The 23,479-nt window shown below is 36.1% G+C and overlaps 1 protein-coding gene across 1 annotated transcript in view; it reads left to right on the top strand.

Annotated features, from left to right (window-relative positions):
- The window catches only part of prkx (protein kinase X-linked), a 55,311-nt gene that overhangs the window by 23,236 nt on the left and 8,596 nt on the right, over positions 1 to 23,479 (top strand). The window contains exons 2-5 of the mRNA XM_048196947.1: positions 927 to 1,095; positions 2,169 to 2,432; positions 12,242 to 12,361; positions 21,418 to 21,513. Of these exons, the coding sequence (XP_048052904.1) occupies positions 927 to 1,095; positions 2,169 to 2,432; positions 12,242 to 12,361; positions 21,418 to 21,513 (649 nt within the window). The remainder of the gene's footprint in view (positions 1 to 926; positions 1,096 to 2,168; positions 2,433 to 12,241; positions 12,362 to 21,417; positions 21,514 to 23,479) is intronic.

A 23,479-nucleotide genomic window follows, 5' to 3' on the forward strand; every position in this document is an offset into this window, starting at 1 on the left:
TTATCTATTTTTTTTTTCCCTCAAAATGTTGGGGATGTTTGTTTTTTCTCAGGTGTCTAGGTACTACTTAAGAAATCTTTCTCAAGCCGTAGCTAGGTTAAACATATAAACGCAAGCCTCTCTACGGTATCTCACAGCTTCTTGATCCACTTCATGCCCCTTAAACCAAAACTACTGCCACTCCACGACTGTGGTTTTCCACTTCTTGACCCGAGTGCTAATAGTACCTGTAGAGAATGCCAACTCCTCACGTACACACTCAACGGGTTTTTTTTTTTTTTTTTTTTTTTTTTTTTTTTTTTTTTTTACTCACCATGCTTTAAGGTCATGTTTGGTTTATCATCAAAAATTAGTTAAGCATTTAGTGTGAGGTTTAGGTCTAAGAGCATATAATAGGATGTGTTGGTTCAAACAGTCTGTCAAGTTGTCTCCTGTTGGTATTGACCTGTCAAGCTTGTAAAAGAGTACCCTGTAATTTGGTGAGTGGTTCAAGGTGCCCTGCTCTCTCAGTTTGAGAGCTCTCTCTGTTGCCATTGATCATATGGGTGCAGCATAAGATCTTTTACCCACTGAAAACCATGTCCCCATACAGTAGAAATCAAAGACTTCTTTGAGATAGGCCGTCTTTGAGAGTTTTACGCTCCCTGCTCTGAGTGCCATTCATCTGTGGAGAACAAACACAGACATGCTTCTGCAGTCTCAGTATTTAAAAAGTTGGATAAAGTGGTAGTAATTGAAGTAGCTTAAGTGTCCATACATTTTTGGTCCACTGTGATTGAAGTTTCTCTATTTATTGAATTTTGTCAGGCTATTGTGTGATTTTTATTTTTTATTTTTATTATTATTATTATTATTATTATTATTATTATTATTATTATTATTATTTGTAGTCACTGTCTTTATGTCAGTACTCTACATTGTTTCAGGTACAGGAACCTTTGGAAGGGTTTTTCTGGTGAAGGATAAAAAGACAAGAGGTTTCTTTGCTCTGAAGGCGATGAAGATCCCAGATGTTATCCGTCTAAAGCAGGAGCAACACGTACATAATGAGAAAGAGGTTTTGACGGAGGTGAACCATCCTTTCCTTGTCAGACTGTGAGTGAACACTAAACAACATTAACATATAGGCTAACAGAATTGAGGACACTGTTTATACACTGTTATCTCATAAACACACACTTGTTTATGATCTGTATAAACATTTCAATTTTCTGAAGTACCAAATATATCAATGTCAAATGTTGTTTTACCTGCTACAATCAGTTTAGTCAGTTCAGAACATTGAATTTGTTATCTTTAAATCTACTACTACTATTATTATTATTATTATTATTATTATTATTATTATTTATTTTTTTAATATAGATACTGATCTAGTGGTTTTCAACCAGAGGGCCTCAAGAAAAAAATATTTTTAATTCACCCCCTTAACAACTATATATATATATATATATATATATATATATATATATATATATATATATATATATAGTTGTTAAGGGGGTGAATTAAAAATATTTTTTTCTTGAGGCCCTCTGGTTGAAAACCACTAGATCAGTATCTATATTAAAAAAATAAATAAGTTCTGCACAGCAGAACTCGGTCAGATAAAGGCTTATTAAGAAAAGTTTCTGTAAAACAAGTTCATTGTATTAAAAGGGCAGATCTTATGATCTTATGATACTTCAATATGCATTCAGTTTTCACACAGTATTAGCTGTTTTCATGCCTTTTGCACAACATTGCACCATTTCATGCTTTTCATCTTCAGAAAGATCTTTCTTCCTCTCCATATTGCATGAGAACTGTGACTTGCTTAATAATGTGGAACAACCTCTAAGTAGGGTTTCCATTTACCTAAGTAGACCTGGCAAATTATTTTGTCTGAGATTGATACCAGTTATCTAAAAAGACATGGATAAATAAATAAACAAACACTTTCTTAGAAAAACTAAAATCTGAATGTTTATTGTACTGAAATCCTACTGATATGTCACTTGCATAATATTTTGGAACACAGTGTATAAGAGGAAAAACCTGGATATATGAGGTAGTCTAATTTTAAAAGTATGAATTCTAGACCTGGAAAAGTTAATAAAATTAATTAATATAATTTTATAAAGCTGTATGACTAAATCACATGTAAATATTATGTGGACCTTTCTCAGGTTCTGGACACATCATGATGATCGCTTCCTGTACATGTTGATGGAATATGTGAATGGCGGTGAACTCTTCAGCTATTTACGCAGCCGAGGACGTTTCAGCAACAGCACCGGAATGTTTTATTCAGCTGAAATCGTGTGCGCCATTGAATACCTTCACTCCAAAGAAATAGTCTACAGAGACCTGAAACCAGAGAATATACTGCTGGACAGCGAGGGGCACATTCGACTGACAGATTTCGGGTTCGCTAAAAAGCTCTCAGAAAGGTATGTCGTCATTGGTTATCTATAAAAACAATATCTGTGTAATTTTCGTAAAGTTTTTGAAAGAAGTCTCTTATGGTCACCAAGGGAGTAAAAATATCATTACTAATTTATGAAATATTATTACAAGTTAGAAAAACAGTTTTCTATTGTAATTTTATGTTTTATATTTTTATTCCTGTGATGGCAAAGGTTAATTTTCAGCAGCCATTACTCCAGTCTTTAGTGTCACATGATCCTTCAGAAATCTTTCTAATGTGCTTTGGTGCTCAAGAAACAAGAAATTTCTTCTTATTATTGATGTTTAAAAATGTTATGCCTCTTAATAGTTTTGGAGAAACCGTGATAGATTTTTTTCAGGATTCTTATGTTCAGCTATTTCCTCTACATATACATATATATATATATATATATATATATATATATATATATATATATATATATATATATAAAACAGTTCTTTCTGGTTCTTGGATCTATTTGGCTGAGAGCCGTGCGATATTCCCCCAGTAACAGCACTGGAAGCGTTTCACCATTTGTATCATTCTGATTGCGCTGGCTGTCATGGTGGTCGAGCAAATTCACCATATTTTTTAAATAATACTACTTCTGTTGTGTCACAAAATATAGTTTTAAGAGGGTTTTTTTTAGCCGAGAATGTAGTTATTTAGACCTCAAATATGTGACTGATATATAAACATAGCGCCTATTTTACAATTTATTTAGACGCTTTCGTAGATCCGAGCTCCAAGCCGTCAACAGTATTTCAGCGCTCATACCCGCAGAGAACTGCTTCATCTCAGCCAGTCCTTTGGGAATTTGCTGCTGATACTTATGTAGATAGTGGTTAAACATGAGATATAATTCATTTGGGGTATTATCAAATGGGCAATCTTTGGTCTTATTAATCCATTACTTGTTTCAGAGCAAAATGATTTGGGTTAAGGGGAAAATTAAGTTTCGTAACTTTAAATTTAGGCTATATTTAACATAAATCCTGATTTTGAGATCACTCTTTTCACTCTGAGGGACTCATACGCAACTCTGACAAAAAGTACAAACATTCACTTATGCTCTAAAAGGAAACATGATGCATTTAAAACAAGGGTGTGTAAACTTTTGAACAGGATGAAGATGTGTAAATATTTCTTATTTTGTTTAAAGATCATATTTTTTTTCATTTAGTACTGGCCTTCAGAAGCTACAGAAGATACTTACATGTTTTCCAGACGACAAAATAAGTAAAATTTACCCTAATCTTCAAATTCAAAAAGTTTTTTTTCCCCCTGGCTCTTAATGCATCATGTTTCCTTCTGGAGCATCAGTAAATGTTTGAAGCTTTGTTGAAGCCTCAGTTGTCCTCAGTATGAAAAGATGGATTTCAAAATCATACAGTTACTGCTGGAAAGGGTTAAAATATGCAAAAAATGCTGGAAAACCAAAGAATTTGTGGGACCTGGAGGATTTTTCTGAAGAACATTGGATAGTTTAACTGCTCAGGACAAACAAGGGACTCATGAACAACCATCACAAAAAAAAAAAAAAAAACGTGGTCATCCAGGTAACAACAGACAGTATTAAGAATCAAGTTTGTGTAAACTTATTTTTTATAAATTCAACTTTTATTTTGTCTTTTGGACCATATGTAGACATATTTTAAGTAAAATATCTTATTCAGAACAGTACTAAATAAAAAAAAAAAAAAAAAAACATGCATTTTTGTATGATCTCTCTTATTTTGTTAAAATGATTAACATTTTGCAGATTATGCAAGGTGTAAAGTTGTAAACTTATGTAAACTTTGACCACAACTGTATATAGTACATGCATGTATAAATATATGCATCCGTATTGTTACTAGAATCAATATAAGATTGAATTTGGTGCTTATGTACTCGTTAAAGTGCTCCGAATACAAAAGTCAATACTGTGAAAGATTAGAGCTGCAGACAGTTGTGTAGGTTCTCATATTTAGTCTCTAAAAATGGCATTGGTACATTCCTACCTCAAACAGTCAACATATGATGGAATTTGACTGCAGATATCACACTTTTTTTCTACTTGTTGTTGAAATTGTACAGTGAAATTTCTGCTTAATACACTCCTAGCAGTGTTGGATGTAATGCATTACTAATTAATTAATTTTTGTAATTATCTTTGAAAAAGTAAACCAAGGGACTACTCTCAATATTTCTGTAATTCAAAGGGTCAGTTCACCCAAAGATTAAAAAATGGTCATGAATTACTCACCCTTATGTCGTTCCAAACCTGTAAGACTTTTGTCCATTTTCAGAACACAAATGAAGATATTTTAAATGAAATCTGAGAGATTACTGTCTTTCCGTTGACAGTCGACACAACTACTACTTTTTTGCTTCAAAAAGTTCATAAAAGGGTTGTAAAACTAATTCATATGAATCTAAAGAATAATCTGAAGAGACTCAATCACTGTACATGATGAGCAGATTGACTTTAGGCTTTAAATCACATAAAACAGAAGCTCAACCATACTTGCTTGACGCATGAGAACAAACCTCTGTTTGCAGAGCAGCAACCTCAGTATCTGGTGTGACCACCTTTTGCCTCACGTAGTGCAACACATCTCCTTCGCATAGAGTTGATCAGGTTGTTGATTGTGGCCTGTGGAATGTTGGTCCACTCCTCTTCGATGGCTGTGTGAAGTTGCTGGATATTGGCAGGAGCTAGAACACGTTGTTGTATACGCCGATCCAGAGCATCCCAAACATGCTTAATGGGTGACATGTCCGGTGAGTATGCTGGCCATGCAAGAACTGGGATGTTTTCAGCTTCCAGGAATTGTGTACAGATCATTATCATGCTGCAACATGAGGTGATGGTCGTGGATGAATGGCACAACAATCAGCCTCAGGATCTTGTCACAGTATCTCTGTGCACTCAAAATGCCATCAATAAAATGCACCTGTATTCGTCCATAACATACGCCTGCCCATACCATAACATATGCCTGCCCATACCACTCGATCCACAACGTTGACATAAGCAAACTGCTCACCCACACGACGCCATGCACGCTGTCTGCCATCTGCCCTGTACAGTGAAAACTGGGATTCATCCATGAAGAAAACACCTCTCCAAAGTGCCAGACACCATCAAATGTGAGCATTTGCCCACTCAAGTCGGTTACGATGACGAACTGCAGTCAGGTCGAGACCCCGATGAAGACGACGAGCATGCAGATGAGCTTCCCTGAGACAGTTTCTGACAGTTTGTGCAGAAATTCTTTGGTTCTGCAAACCGATTGGCTGGTGGCTGGTCTCAGATGATCTTGGAGATGAAGATGCTGGATGTGGAGGTCTTGGGCTGGTGTGGTTACACGTGGTCTTTGGTTGTGAGGCCGGTTGGATGTACTGCCAAATTCTCTGAAACGCCTTCGGAGAGGGCTTATGGTAGAGAAATGAACATTCAATTCACGGGCAACAGCTCTGGTGGACATTCCTGCAGTCAGCATGCCAATTGCACGCTCCCTCAAAATTTGCGACATCTGTGGCATTGCGCTGTGTGATAAAACTGCACATTTTAGAGTGGCCTTTTATTGTGGCCAGCCTAAGGCACACCTGTGCAATAATCATGCTGTCTAATCAGCATCTTGATATGCCACACCACTTACGGAACGAACACGGCGCCAGTTCCGTTTTTTCTGTAAGTTGAATAGGGAAGGCGTAGGTCATACAGCGTAAGCTTTTTGAAGAACACGGAAGGCGAATGGCGAATCATTTGTGTTTATAAAGCATATACATTTGTATTTTTTTTTTAAGAAAATGACAGATTGTTTTGCTAAATAAGACCCTTATTACTCGTCTGGTATCGTTTCAAGCCCTTTGAAGCTGCACTGAAACTAATTTTGACATTCAAACGTTAGAAAGAAGGACACTTGACTTCTTGAATGACATGGGGGTGAGTAAATTAACAGGAAATTTTTTTTGAAAGTGGACTAATCCTTTAATGTTTTCCTGGCCTAAAATATAGTACTGCCACCTTGTGTTGACATTGTGAAACTACACAATTTGTAAATTATGCATGGTGGGCCACATATAATAGACTTTACTAGACAAGCTGCTGCATTTGGCCCGCGGGCCATAGTTTGGACACCCCTGCATTAAAATATCTTCATCTGTGTTTCGAAGATGAACAAACATCGTATGGGTTTGGAACAACGTGAAGGTGAGTAATTGATGACAGAATTCAATTTTGGTTGAACTAACCCTTTAATTACAGTTACTTTTGATATAACTGCATTAAATACTGTATAGAATATAGAACAATTCTATATAAAACAATAATGGATTTAATATAAAAATTTAAAGGTGCCCTTGATTCAAAAATTGAATTTACCTTGGCATAGTTAAATAACAAGAGTTCAGCACATGGAAAAGACATACAGTGAGTCTCAAACCCCATTGTTTCCTCCTTCTTATATAAATCTCATTTGTTTAAACGACCTCCGAAGAACAAGCAAATCTCAACATAACACCGACTGTTACATAACAGTCGGGGTATACGCCCCAATATTTGCATAATGCCAGCCCATGATGTTCCCAACATTATAAAAGGCATTAGACAAGGGCAGCCAGTTAACGTCTGGAGCTGCACACAGCCGAATCATCAGACTAGGTAAGCAAGAACAACAGAGAAAAATGGCAGATGGAGCAATAATAACTGACATAATCCATGATAGCATGACATTTTTACTGATATTTGTAAATTGTCTTTCTAAAAGTTTCGTTAGCATGTTAACTAATTAATGTACTGTTAAATGAGGTTAAAGTTACCATCGTTTCTTATTCACGGAGACAAGAGCCGTCGCTATTTTCATTTTTTAAACACTTGCAGTCTGTATAATGCATAAACACAACTTCATTCTTTATAAATCTCTCCAACAGTGTAGCAATAGCCGTTAGCCACGGAGGACAGCCTCAAATTCACTCAGAATAAAACTTTAACATCCAAATAAATACTTTACTCACATAATTCGAAGCATGCATGCAGCATGCATGACGAACATCTTGTAAAGATCCATTTGAGGGTTATATTAGCTGTGTGAACTTTGTAAATGCGCTGTAATATAGTCGACAGCTGGTGTGGCAGGGAGCACGCGATTTAAGGGGGCGGCGCCGAGTGTAAATCAGTGCATTGTTAATGATGCCCCAAAATAGGCAGTTAAAAAAATGAATTTAAAAAAATCGATGGGGTATTTTGAGCTGAAACTTCACAGACACATTCAGGAGACACCTTAGACTTATATTACATCTTGTGAAAGAACGTTCTTGGGCACCTTTAATGTCTTATGTTAATGTTTTTAATTTAACCTTCTCCCTTTAAATACTTTAGTCAGTTCAAAATGTATGCAATTTTATTTTATTTATTTGAAAATTAAAAGAGCAGTTTCATGTCTGTCCTTAATGGATTTTGGTCGAGCTTGATATGGGATTTAGAAAGTAAGTAATAATAATTCAATACTTTTTAGAGAGAGTAATTTATGTAATCTAATTACACTGTTGAAGATGTAATTAGTAGTAATTAATTACTTTTTTTTTTCCAAGTAACTTACCCAACACTGACCTCTAGGTCTGTTTATGTTGTGAAGTAATTAAGTACATAAACCAGGGAGAGAGATGGCTGAGCAGCAGTTATCTGAAGTGTGTGTCCTTGATGATTATAGTTTTAAGATTGGATTAGGCATGCTCCAAAATTTTTACATTCATTTCATGTCATTTTAACATTCCTAGTGTTTTCATTGTCAAATGAAATGTAAACCACCATCAGACATGCATTGCTGAAATTCTGTAGGCGATCAAATTCATTTCAGTTTTTCAGAATCTCAGCTGATGTTTAGGGAATGAAGATGTAGAAAGGGCCCAGAAACCAAACGGTCCACTCTTCGTCCTTCAAAACATCCGACTGAATCCCTTAATTTATTCTTCACTCATACAGTGTGACTTCCCCTACAAACGTCATATAAAAGTCCTTCTCTGTGGGTATTAAAGCTGTCCTAATATGAGTCTCTTTAACAAAAAAAGGTGGCTTTGTTTGGCCCCAGAGCATCCATCAACCCACTGTTATTAATTCTGAATGAGAGCAGCACAGACCAATTTAAGAGTAACCTTGCTGAAATTGAAAATCCCTCTGGTTGTGCCCTCTGATAGTATCATTCAAATAAAAAAAGAGAGAGAGATTGCGTGTGTTTGTTTGTATGTGTGTGTATCCATCTGCAGTGCAGAGTACTGCAGTGCTTTTTCAGAGCAGCCCATGACCCCTCTGATGTGTATGCATAATGGGTCACGATTCTGTTTCCCTGTGCATGAAGAAGGGGTCCAGAACAATGAGGGTCTGCACAAGTGACCCACATATATATAAACTGAAAGCAGTGTCTCTCATCCAGTGTAGAAGACAGCAGTCCCTGCAAGCAACAGCTTTGGCTTTTGAGTTTGAGTAGCTAACGTCTACACAGATTGTCATGTGGCAACAATGCCACCTGGTGGCTATAATTGCATTTGGCTTTTTGAACGTGATATTTGCTGTTTGCCTTGATCAGTGGCCATTTAAAGTGCCTGTATCGTTAAGATTAGGACAGGATGAGGACTTTGGAAATCTGGATTTTTTTCTTATTCATTTATTTTTAGACAGCATTAGAGCATTTTCATCTTTTTCTTTTAACACCTTGTCAGAGTGTCTGCTCAAGATGAGGGCTTAAAACTGTGCCACAGTTTTACTGATGAATTGCAGGGCTCTTATTGTGATCGTGTTTGGAGGTAAAGGAGAGAGCTTGTCAAACGGTAGCTGCACAGTTTCAAGTGGCCGATCAAAAAGAAAACATAAAGGAAAGTCACCTTCAATACAACAGCGTTGACATCCTAAAGGTCCTTTTTGAAAATTCTGCTGAATTTTGAGATGTTTACACACTTATTACAGCAATGACATAGACTTGTCAGCCGTCACAGCAAAGAGTAACAGTTAAATAAAACAGGCTTACCTTTTCTTGTCATGCCCATGTGCAGACACACAAACACAGCCATACAGACAAACATATTGTTAAGTGAGTCATCAGGTGTTCTTATTTTGATAACAGGAACTGATCTTGATAACAGGATCAGTTTCTTCACTGCTCCTATTAGTATGCAGTCTGATATAATTAGTGTAAACATAAATCATCTGAGCCAATCAAAAACCACGTCACACCAAACTTCTCTTGCGGTTCATTGAAATGCTGTTGTGAACTGACACTGAGAGGCTTCAGTTAACACAAGGGAGACTAATCCTCTCTATTACAGAGAGAAGGATTAAAACCATACAGCTGAGCACAGAAAGATAAAGAAAGACTAAAATAGAGGGAAGAAAATAAGGAATAGAAATACTGTGAGAGACATTTATGCAAGCTGTTCCAGACTCACTAGCATTTAAGTATCCTGCCATCATGGCAGTTTTATGATAGTATTAGCAGTAGTATGGCCCAATAAGGTTATATATGCCAAGCACTGAGCTCTGAGGTACCCCAGTTTTGTGTTTCTTCAATGGGTACACCCATTGAAGAAACTTTGAAAAATCTACCCATCAGATAGGATTCCTGGAACAAGAGGGGACCTGTGTGTCAGTATTTAGATGGTGAGATTTCTAGTCTCTGCCTTGCAATACTAAGTGGATGTTCATATAATGTTATACATAATGTTCATGTAATTCATGTATGTTAATATAAAATAAAATGTTCCTCCTATACTATAATGTTTTAACTAAAATGTAAATATAATGTATGGTGACAAGTGTATGACTGCGGACATCAGTAATGAACATTTTAATGACTTTGCATTGTTACGTATGTTATTAGGCCTGGCCTAAAATTCAATACTGATTCAATATGTTTTGTCCCTTTATTAAATAATTCTTGACCTGAAATTTCTTTTTTCATTTTTTTTTTTACTTGTTATTAGAGGCCTGGCCTAAAATTCAATACTGATTCAATATGTTTTGTCCCTTTATTAAATAATTCTTGGCCTGAGAAGGTTGAAGACCTGAAAGCTATAACAATCAAAAGGTTGAGCTGAGTTTTTTTTTTTGTTTGTTCGTTTTTCTGTTAAAGTGCAAAATATATTTTTGATTTACCATTTTTATACAGAATGAGTAGTCAACAATTTTCTGCTCTTTTACATATCTTTTCAATATTGACATTCTGGTATCAACAGATACAATCTTATAATTCTGTTACAAAACCGTGTCCAGACAAAGAAGCAAAGGGCAGCCATTTACTGAAGGACAGGTCAACAGACTCATTTATCGACCGGCCCCATGGCCCCAAACAAACAGATTTGTCATTTCACCCCATGGAGCTGCTACTGCTCTATGTAATCAGAAACCCTCTACTACAAATAAAACACGGTGTAGTGGGCTTTCACCCTGGCTTCTAGCTCAATATACAGTTACGCTTATAGTATCCTTGGCTTGAAGTGGATATGCTGTCTCTACCTTACACCAGCCAATACAATCCAGCCCAGATAGCCAGCTGTCACAAGGTGTACTGTAATTACACCCCTCTGTGTGTTATCTAAGCAGTCACTACAGTAGCTGGGCTATGTCATACTGAGATATGTATATATAATATACCAGTACTGTGTTAAATATAATTTATATAAATATATAGACAACACAAATCAATTCAATTCAGGTCCATTTATTTATTTATTTATTGTAAATACTGTATATGATTATGTACATTAACACAAAATCCCTTCTTTTTTGCATAAGTATCTTGTACTTATACAAAATGTCAAGTTTTTATTCATCTATTTATTGCATGTCTTTTTCTTTTTTTTTTTTTTTTTTTGCATATTATTATAAGCATAATAATTTGAGCAATTTTTTTTAATAGAAAAATGCATATGAATTTCAGTATGTTTAATATTCAATATGTCCCATTTTTGCTTTACTGATCATAGCATTCAGACTGGCATAACTCCACATTTTGGGCAAAAACTGATGATTTATGTAATCTAGCATGAATTGAGAATATCCCAAAGAGCATTCTGTGCTTTAATGAAAGCATGAAAATCTGATATTTTAATAAAAGTGTAGTTCACCCAAAAATTTAAATTGTCTTAATTTGCTAAACCTGTATAACATTGTTTCTTCTGTGGAACATAAAAGATATTTTGAGAAATGTCCCTGTGCTATTGGCGGGTACAGAGCTCTTTCGATGGCTCTGGGCGGGTATAAACACGATGACGTCTCTTGCACGACCGTCAATCCAATTCCTTTTAACCTCTCAATGATGCTAAATGACTTCTTTAGCTTAGCAAACAAATCGCTCGACTGGGTGTAAATGTCACTCACTTTCATGTTTTTTTGCACAACCTGCAAAAATCGCTCGATGCCATTGCTGCTTCTGCAAACCGCTGATCAATGCTACAAACCAATACAAATTAAACCTGTCTGTAGTTTTCGCATTGCTCTGCAAAAGTACGTCACCTGGATCGTTGATCTGATTGGTCGAAGGACTATCCAATTACGTGAATAATGCTCGTTGATCATGCCTCTTGTGCAGTAGGAAATACATAGCAAATTCCCCAGACCAATGTTCAATTTTAAATTGAGCTTGGTCTGGTGATAGCCAGACAAGCCTTTAACTCTTAACAAGGTCAACGTCAAAACTATCTGATTATTTTTCATAGTCTTAAAACATTTGGTTTAATTTTTTAAGTTATTTTCAAGTCTTTTGGGCCCTGTAGGATTTTTTTTTTTCTCTTTTTCTGTCCATCCAAATTTTATTCTTTCTTTCTTTACAGGACATGGACTTTATGTGGTACTCCTGAATATTTGGCTCCTGAAGTGATCCAGAGTAAAGGTCATGGGCGAGCTGTGGACTGGTGGGCTCTCGGCGTGCTCATCTTTGAAATGCTAGCAGGGTAAGACCACCTGCTAAACATTGTACAGAGTTTGTGTACCCTGCGTTCTCATTGGTCTGCTGGCCTATGGCAGATTCCATGGGCAGGATAAGCTGTGATCGGATCGCTCGCCTAAGAGAAAAAATGAGCTGCTGCCAGATCTCGATCACCGAAATCAGTTTATTTGATACAAAACTAACTAGGCTAAATCAAATAGTGAAAAAAGTCATAACTAAAACTATTTTCATAGTAGACCTATTTCATTTTCTCCATAGGGAAATTTATTTTTTTATGAAAACTTGTTTAAGACAGTCCTACTGTAACTATCAGAGGATGTTAATGTAGTCTGCATTTGTTAAAGTCATCAGTTCGCATAATTACAGCTTTTTTTAACATTTTTTTTTTAAAGAATAATGATATGTTTTATTTATTACAGCCTACTTATATTTGCTAATACAAATTATATAAAAGCCTACTTAAAAGTGCAGATTTACTGTCTTCTGAAAATAACTAAACATACAGCCATAATGTGTGTGTGTGTGTGTGTGTATATATATATATATATATATATATATATATATATATATATATATATATATACAGGTGCATCTCAAAAAATTAGAATATCATGTAAAAGGTTTTTTTTTTCTGTAATTTAATTCAAAAAGTAAAACTTAAATATATTCTAGATTTATTTGACATAAAGTAAAATATTTCCAGACTTTTTTGTTTTCATTTTGATGATTACAGCTTGCTGCTCATCAAAATCAAAAAATCAGTATATCAAATTATTAGAATATTTAATTTCAAGTTCTATTAAATTGACCCTTCGCTGGGAGTTTGATTGACAAGCAATCTAACCAATCATAACACCGAATCCGTCATTTTGTCTCGACAAAGCAGTCAGGAGTTAAAAGATTAACCTTGGTGGACTTGAACTTGAAAAATGGTGTGTATTTACGTCTTTCCACGTTTTAAACAACATTCCTTCTTATGTTCATTCATGTTTATTTGATGCTATAAATTAACTAGTAGGAAGAGATGATAGGTTCACGAGTCGCTTGAGCTGAGGCGCTACAGCAATCTGTCACGACCCATTAAAGAGACACAAAACGGTTTTTATTGTTCGAATTGCACAATTTGAAAGCTGGGACTTTGTTTAATATCATTAGTAACCTGCTCTGTCTTGTCTGTAGACATGTTGTCAGTGTCCTCTTTGCGCCGCAATGTATTTTCCACTCTGTGGTGTGACAGTGCCACGACTTGTCGGACAAAGCAACAGTAAATAAGGGGGCAGGTCTTTGCGAAGGGTAAATTACCATTCTCAGGGTATAAATACTGGGTATAGGTCAGTAATCCCAACAGCAGTCATGGGGAAGTCTGCTGACTTGACAGTTGTCCAGAAGACGATCATCATGACCCTCTACAATGAGGGTTAGCCACTGAGGGTCATTGCTGAAAGAGCTGGCTGTTCGCAGAGTGCTATGTCAAAGCATATTCATGGAAAGTTGACTGGAAGGAAAAAGTGTTGTAGGAAAAGGTGTACAAGTGAAGGAATGACCGCAGGCTTGAAAAGATTGTCAGGCGAAGCCGATTTAAGAACTTAGGAGAGCTTCAAAAGGAGTGGACTGAAGCTGGAGTCCTTTATGGCGATGCTGATTTCTTTTTCCATCAGGACTTAGCACCTGCCCACAGTGCCAAAAGTGCTACTAACTGGTTTGCCTGTCATAATATTACTGTGCTTTACTGGCCAGCCAACTCGCCTGACCTGAACCCCATAGAGAATCTGTGGGATATTGTCAAGAGGAAGATGAGAAACACCCGACCCAACAATACAGATGAGCTGAAGGCCGCTATCAAAGCAAGCTGGGCTTCAATAATGCCTCAGCAGTGCCACAGGTTGATTGCCTCAATGCCACGCCGTATTGATGCAGTAGTTTGTTCCAAAGGAGCCCCAACCAAGTATTGAGAGCAAGAATGAACATAAACTTTTCAGAAATTGAATTTATTTTGTACTGTAAATCCTTTTTTGATTTATCTTATGTAATATTCTAATAATTTGAGATACTGATTTTTTGATTTTGATGAGCAGCAAGTTGTAATCATCAAAATGAAAACAAAAAAGTCTGGAAGTATTTTACTTTGTCTAATAAATCTAGATATATTTAAGTTTTACTTTTTGAATTAAATTACAGAAAAAAAAAAAAAAACTTTTACATGATATTCTAATTTTTTGAGATGCACCTATATATATATATATATATATATATATATATATATATATATATATATATATATATATATATATATATATATATATATATATATATATATGCTTTATTGTGTATTATTAGGTTAAAGGGATAGTTCACCCAAAAATGAAAATTTGATGTTTATCTGCTTACCCCCAGAGCGTCCAAGATGTAGGTGACTTTGTTTCTTCAGTAGAACACAAATGAAGATTTTTAACTGCAACCGCTGCCGTCTGTCAGTGGTATAATGCAAGTCAGCGGGAACTTGGACTATAAGAGTAAATAAAACACGACAGACAAATCCAAATTAAACCCTGCGGCTCGTGACGACACATTAATGTCCTAAGACACGAAACGATCGGTTTGTGCGAGAAACCGAACACTATTTATATCATCTTTTACCTCTAATACACCACTATGTCCAACGGCATTCATCACTCGATTCGTTTGGTCTGATCGCGCTCTGACAACGGCAGTGATGTCTCGCTCTCATTGACGTATATGCGCGAGACATCACTGCCGTTGTCAGAGCGCGATCAGAACAAACGAATCGAGTGATGAATGCAGCTGGACATAGTGGTGTATTAGAGGTACCCTCACGAGCCGCACGAGCCGCAGGGTTTAATTTGGATTTGTCTATGCAAGTTTTTTCGACTCTTATTGATCGAGTTCCCATTCACTCCCATTATTTGACTGTCAGATGGCAACGGTTGGAGTTAAAAATCATCATTTGTGTTCTACTGAAGAAACAAAGTCACCTACATCTTGGATGCTCTGGGGGTAAGCAGATAAACATCAAATTTTCATTTTTGGGTGAACTATCCCTTTAAATACATCAAACTGTCTTAACTGTTTGCTTAAATTCTAGGCTATAACTTGTAGTGGAGACAGGGTAAAATAGACAACGATTTAATGGGAATTATGTGCGTCAATCTTGTCCATCTGTTTATTTGTGATATTCTAATACTCTCGCTTTTTATAGACAGGGGACGGTGCACTTTCAATACAAAATACATTTTACCCCAGCACTTTTTCTATTGGCAAACAACAATACAAAATACATGAAGCATTTCCATGACAACCTTCAGTCAGCCAAGGAGCATAAGCCTCCATTCATTCTTCAACACCACAGGATTTATTATTATTATAATCATTAGCACCAATCCTGTGGGTACTCGGGGGCTCGATCACCCACGAAATGGCTGAGCACCCACGGGAAAACACAAGATATTCTCCATTCACAGTCAAAAATATAATAATAATATGTGTTTTTGTTCGTTTGGTAATGTATTTCCTGTCCTTGTGTTTCATTTCACGAGACATGAATACCTTTTGTGTAATGAATTCATCAAGTGCACCACTGCATGGAGAAAAAGACAGTACTCTTGAAAAATATAGTAATAAGTATAATTAATAATAATAATAATAATAATAATAGGAATAAAGTATAAATAATAATTATAATTGTATGAAATGTGCACACCTACTGACAGATCATTATTATGAATAATAATAATAATATTACTACATTGCCAAAAACCATACTACAAGCCATACATAAACCTTCTGCAAAAGCAAGAAATGTAACCAATAGGTGAGCCATAGTCTAATCAGTCAGCAAGGATTTCTAAAATGAGGGACGGGCCACTAATCCATGAGTACAGTTTGCAAAATTCTGGGAACTGATTGCGAAAGCGTGGGCAAGGATTTTGAATTTGTGGGTATGGATTGAAAAATCCAAGGTACGGTTTACAAATGTGAGCGCACAAATTGGAAATTCGTGAGTACGGTTTATTAATCCATGGGCATGATTTGTTAAACCAAGGGAACTAATTGCAAAACTCTGGCCAAGGATTTATAGGTCTTTCCCCCCCCCCTGCTATAGGTGACTTCCCGGGCTCTGTAGATTTGTATGTTTGTTTGTGAAAAAAATTAGAAACTAAAACTGAACTGCCTTTCAGCTAATGGCTACTTGATCAAAACCAGTCATGAATAAATACTGTACACTGAAGAAAAAGAAGTTGCTATTCCATCCTGTATGGCTCAGACATTATGTGATATGGTGTGTGGTCAGGAGAGTTTGGCTATTGTCAAAAATACACCACTAGAGGGCAGCAGTGGAATATTATGCTCTGCCAAGGTTCTAAAACTCCATGTGCATGCAGTGGCCTCTTTCAGTGCTGTCTTGATATTTATCCTTATTATGATATTTATCCTTATTTGCCTAGACGTTTATTCCTGCGGCCCATATTCAGCATGCACAAACTGGCATATTTAATATGCACACAGTCAGATAATCTGCTTGCATTTACAGTATCTCAGGGGGCGGATGTCTTTCTTGGAATAGATCTTGTTTACAAAAAGATTACATTCAGATTAAACTGTTATTACCCACACATGTGGGCATAAATGTGTGGTAGAACAGCATATAAAATTTGTAGATAACTTTTGGGTAAATTATATGTGATTTTTTTATTTCTCGATCAATTTCCACACAGCTAAAGACAAAAATCTTCGTCTTGCACAAGAAAATGTGGTCATTTTGTCACATGGACTCCAAAGCCGGTGTGAAAATAAACTTCTTCCCTCTTAGTATAATTTTGGATGCTGTGGTGTATATCCAATCCAAACTGCTCCATTCTCCCACCTGCATGTTGCTGAATCTAAATCTGCCCTTGAGCTTTCACAGGCTCTCATGTGGAGGAAAAAGTGACCCACCCTCTTCATTTATCCCAGACTTCCTTTGGAGTGTTGGCTCCTGCAAGTCAGTAAGAGAAAAAGACCTGGTCCCTTATTTTTCCAAGAGACAGACACACGGACATAGGCTCAGCTTGCCCAGACATACAAAAGCTCTCTTCAGTGGTCTCTGGGACTGGGTGTTTGTCCTGTCCGTTGTATGTCAAAGGTTGTTTGACTCTCCTTTGTGAGAAATGTAACAAGAGTTGAAATGGCTCCTCCTGGACTGGGCCATCACAGGAGTCGCAACCTCAATGATGTGACCGTGTAATGGGTGTGAGCAGATGTCTTGTGGGTGTGTTTGTATTTCTGACCTAACTACTTTTAGGGACAAAAGTAGTGAAAATGTCAGCTAAGTCTGAGCAAAAACGTTTAGAGATGCATTAAAAAGCAAAAAATGGTTCACAAACTGGGTAAAACAAAATGCCAGAAGATATTTTGTATTAAAAGTATTTTGAATTAAGGATTGGATTAGGGTTAGTCTGCACTGTAGCAATTATAATTCAATTACAATGGTACAACTAGGGTGTTTGAAAGAGAGAGAGGTTGCGTTTATTTATATGTGACTGTCAGATTGTTGGGGGGTCCATAGGAAATGACAGACACAGCTTCCTCTGAGAGTTTAGGAAGGAAACTGGAGTGTCACTCAGGGCTCTCTAGAGAGATCACCTTCTTAGCTTCAGAGTTCATGTAAATTTGATGTACATTTTTCCAATTGTTTAAATGTAACTGGCAGTATTGTCTTCTACAATAATGTCTTTGAATTATGTTCATTTAGGAGCTTTTTGAATACAGTACATGTAAATGTCAATAAATTGATTGATAATCGACGGACTTATACCAATTCATTTTGATTAATTAAACAGAAAATCATGCCATCAATTTGATTTGAACTTAATTTACAGTCTTAGTTATAATACAATGGTTGTTATAAGATCCAGCACTTCAAGAGCACACTTCTCCTTTTCTATTATTTTTCTCAGTGGAATCTTGGCGACACCTGTGCTGTTATGTAAAAGTTTTAGTTTTATAATTCTCTTTTTTTTTTTTCCCCTGTCACCAGCCACTGCTTACAGTAACATTATAGAGACTAATATGTCTCTCTTTTTCGTTCTCCTTCACTCTATCTCTCTTTTCCATCACTCACAAGAAGGAATAGCTGCAAGTTCTGCTCTCCTGGATTCTTTCTCTCTCTCAGTTTATGGTTTCCACACTCAGTCAATACTGTCAGTCCTGCTCAATCCATTATGTTGAACCACCTTATTTTACTTCTTTTAGAAGGCCGCAGCTAGAGGTCTGTAAAAGGAATAGATGTCATGCCCTCATGTCATTTCAAACCTATATGACCTTTTTTGTTCATTTAAACACAAAAGGAGATTTATAAGTTTTTATTTTCCATTCATTGAAAGTGAATGGTGACCAAGTGCTATCAAGCTTCAAAAATGCATTATAAACAGTGATGTATATGACTGGAATATGTATATTGCTCATTTTTGTCAAGAATTAAAAGGTATAAGGTTAAGTCTATGATAAAACTAAGTATTAAATCTTAAATAAAATCGTACTGCGGTTATTCTGGGTGAGTGTCACACATTTGTCATCCCCATTGTGCAACTCTGAGCTAATGGCTTATTTTGTGTCTATCACTGCAGGGTCTTTCAGTCTATATTTCGCTGCTGATGTATCATCTCATCTTCACTGTTGGCACTTGAGTTCTGTCATTGTCAGTGATCTGTGCCCTCATGCGACTTCAGGTGGTCGCCTAGTAACAGGCTCCTTAGCATCTCTCACCTTATCTATTCCTCATATTAATGGCTGTTTGCAGTGCCACCCGGACTCAGGCATTAAACACAAGCTCATTGCTTGGAGAGTGGAAGGATGTTTGATGGCATGTTTGTTGAGGCATGGCAGGACTGAGCTGGAAGTCTGTAATGGAGGAGAAATGGATTACACAGCATGAGCTGGTGAATCACATAGCAGACATTAGAGAACACGTGGACACAAATGAGTAGAAACAGCATTATACTGAGACACAGTCCACAGCAGTCATTCAGAGGCCTAAAAAAACACATTCAGCAGTTTCAGTCCTCCTCCAATGCTACTTTTGGTGATTTGGAGACAAGTGCATACCAGGGCTGCATCTGTGATATTAGCCATTTTGAAAGCAAAAACTTGAAGACTTTATTCAGTTAGTTCTCTGTACATTTCATTGGAATATTTGTATTAAGGAAAATTCATATAATTGTCAAGTTATTTTTTTATTAAATAATTCCAAGTAACATACTGATAATTAAGCACTGCAAAATTCTAATAAAAAAAAAAAGTATGCTGTATTGCCTGTATGTCATTTGGAATTATTTAATAAAAACTTAAAATGCATTTATGTAAATCTTCCCTAAGGGGGAAAAAACTAATTCTGTAATTATATCATTGGTAAACTGGATTTATTTATTTGTTTTTCAATTATACACCTAAAACTCATGCTACTAACAAAAGAAAAGAGGGATCTGTTGTTATTGAATTATTCAAAGTCGACTTTAAATCTGCACTTATATCAAGTCAAATATCGACTTTTTTGCCATCTAGGCCCTGTTTCCACCTGGTATTAAGATGTGTTTGTTCAGTTGGATCATAAGCTGAGCTTGTCCACTTTTGATCACTTCCAGAGGTAGTCTAGAACACATTCTACCGGATTGCTTTCATAGTGTGAACACTCGTGTGGTCGAATGTGTTGAATAGTCACTAAAGACCGCCTGCTCTCCGCCTATTATCAGAGCAGAAACGTATGTTTTTCCGTTTTCTCCGGGCGCGTTCATTAGTAAATTGCGCGAGCTTATTTTGTCCATTAGATCAAAAGATCTGAAAAAGCCTGTACCCATTGAAGAAATCAGGACAGAAGTGGTTGAAAGTGGACAAAAAGATGGTTTAAAATACCAGGTGTAAAGGGGTAAGTGTTCTCGTCCACTCGTGATCCGATCGACCAAAACGCATCTTAATGCCAGGTGGAAACAGGGCCCAAGTTCAAGTTTGGTCCTTGATGTCTTAAAGGGATAGTTCACCCAAAAATGAAAATTTGATGTTTATCTGCTTACCCCCAGCGCATCCAAGATGTAGGTGTCTTTGTTTCTTCAGTAGAACACAATTGATGATTTTTAACTCCAACCGCTGCCGTCTGTCAGTGGTATAATGCAAGTCAGCGGGAACTTGGACTATAAGAGTAAATAAAACACGACAGACAAATCCAAATTAAACCCTGCGGCTCGTGACGACACATTGATGTCCTTAGACAGGAAACGATCAGTTTGAAAACTGATCAGAAACCGAACAGTATTTATATCATTTTTTACCTCTAATACACCACTCAGAGCGCGATCAGACCTCACGAATTGAGTGATGAATGCCGTTGGACATAGTGGTGTATTAGAGGTAAAAAATGATATAAATACTGTTCGGTTTCTCGCACAAACCGATCGTTTCGTGCCTTAAGACATCAATGTGTCGTCACGAGCCACAGGGTTTAATTTGGATTTGTCTGTCGTATTTTATTTACTCTTATAGTCCAAGTTCCTGCTGACTTGCATTATACCACTGACAGACGGCAGCGGTTGGAGTTAAAAATCATCAATTGTGTTCTACTGAAGAAACAAAGACACCTACATCTTGGATGCGCTGGGGGTAAGCAGATAAACATCAAATTTTCATTTTTGGGTGAACTATGCCTTTAAGTCGTAGTTGTTTTTGTGTTCATCTATGTGCTTGTCTTGTCCGTGTGTAGTATCCAGGTCAGGTCTCTTCATGAATCATTGCAGAGGTTTTGCTGACAGAGATAAAGTCCTCATTAGTTCTGGGCATTTCAGCATTGAATTTAGCTAAGCGGTCAATAAGATGGAGGACGCTAGTACACATCGGTAAAAGACTTTTCCTGCTCTGTGTCATACTGACACATTAATTGATCATTATTTCAAAATGTCTTTGACAGCATAAAAGTATTTCAGGCCCTCTCTGGTTGAAATATCTTTTTAAGGTTTTGGGATCTTGGATTTACTGGCATTTAAAAATCTCTATCCTTTTATTGTTTCTCTGTCTAAGGTATCCACCATTTTTTGATGATAATCCTTTTGGCATCTACCAGAAGATTCTGGCCGGAAAGCTGGAGTTTCCGCGGCATCTGGATTTCTATGTAAAGTGAGTTTGATAAAGAAAACACAACCCCAAAAAATGACACATGCCATATTTATAGCATACTTAAAACACAAAGTCTAATAAAATCATGTCAGCATCAACGTGAAATATGTTCTTTTTTTTTTTTTTTTTTTTTGGTAACGTATTTTTGGTAATTAAAACTTATGATTAAATGATTAACTCATTTTCATTTAGTGAAATTACACTAAAATTATTAACTCATTTTAATTTAGTGAAATACGCTGAAATAAAAAAAAAAATAAAAATTGAAATTGTTAGACGAAAAAATGTAAACTTAAAACAGCTTAAATAAAAATGAGAAAATTACTAAATCTTTAACATTAAAATTAAACTTTGAAAAATGAAAAGATTTAAATATTCAGAATATGAACAAATACTGTAATAGTATATAAATAATGCTAGAATAACACTGGTAAAACAAAAATGCATTAAGTTAAATTTAAAAAGCTATAGTTCAGTTTCATTGCTCCTCCCACATTCAAATATATTAAGTAAAATAAAAATGTCATTGAACATCAATAATAACTATTTTAATGACATTGCAACAAACCATCGTCAAGTATTTAAATCCACAAATATGGTGCTAGACCAAATGTAACAATCATTTTTCAGTGATAACAGGATTCCTTGCTCCATGTCTCTTTCCAGCAAGGGGTCTGTGACATGAAAAAGATTAAAGACCCATGTTTTACACAGTTCATAGTTCAAAGAGATGCTTTTACAGATGCACATGCATGCCCTCTAATAACCCATTTAAACATGTCAACTAAGCACACTGATGGCTGTACGAGTGGAGGCATCCTCTAGATTACAGACTGACATGTGTCTGTTTACTCTACGCTATTACTCATGGTGCTTTTGAACTAAAAGAGCTCAGGATTCAGCAAAAGAGCTGCTGTTTCACCTTGATGTTCAAAAAAGTAATCCTTAATAATACAGAACAATATCCTCTCTTAGTTGTATCATCTAACAAATCATCGCAGCTGTAGAAACACATACACAAAATGACATCACAGCTGCATTTCCTAATATAGCTTTTGTCCACTAACTGCTGTTCACTGCTTCAAACGATCTCCACTCCAGATACAAAGACAGCTTAAGGAAGCTCTCAGAAATAGAGACAGACAGTCAACTCAGGCAAAGCAAATCCGTGTTTTCTTTTGACTGACATGTTTACTCTGGTTACAATTGTGAAAGTAGCCGAAACGACGTCTTATGTCAGTAGGGGTTTAACAAGCTTGATAAGATTATAGTATTGTGAAGTCAAACACATGTGATCATTTGAGAATGAATAACATCTACAGTGATTGGTAAGGTCATCTGTAGCAAGATCGCTCCAGGCGTCTCTCGTGTTAGCTTGAGTGAGAACATCAACGCCACAGCAGTCAACATGCTAATGCGCTCCTCTTTGCAGCTTGAAGCTTGTTGGATCATAGATAGATTATTTTTGTGAAAGCAACTCTTAACCTTAATGCAGGTAGATTTTTATGTTTGAAGAAATTGTTTTTATGTTCATAAGCTGATTAAACCTCTTGCACAATGAATAATCTCTTTAAGATGGTGGTACTCCAATATTTTTTAGACATTTGTCAAAATATAGATTCACATATCATGTAACAATCTGTATATATTTTACAATTGTTCGAAAGCAGACCACTCTTCCACGGGGACACACAAGATATCAGCATAAATTAGATAGTTTTATTTATTTATTTGTATATAGATTGATAGTGGAAATTTGATAATATTATTAATACATTTCCACGTTTAAACATTATAAAGAATATAGATTTGTTTTTTGCCATTATCTAGCACAAAATAAAATTGCATTATAGTGAAGATTTAACTCACTTTCTCTTGAATTTTCCCTTTATTTCCTGATAATTTACTCACCCCCATGTCGTCCAAGATGTTCATGTCTTTCTTTCTTCAGTCGTAAAGAAATTAA

The sequence above is a fragment of the Megalobrama amblycephala genome, linkage group LG7 (assembly GCF_018812025.1).
Source record: "Megalobrama amblycephala isolate DHTTF-2021 linkage group LG7, ASM1881202v1, whole genome shotgun sequence".
In the NCBI taxonomy this organism is placed as follows: Eukaryota; Metazoa; Chordata; class Actinopteri; order Cypriniformes; family Xenocyprididae; genus Megalobrama; species Megalobrama amblycephala.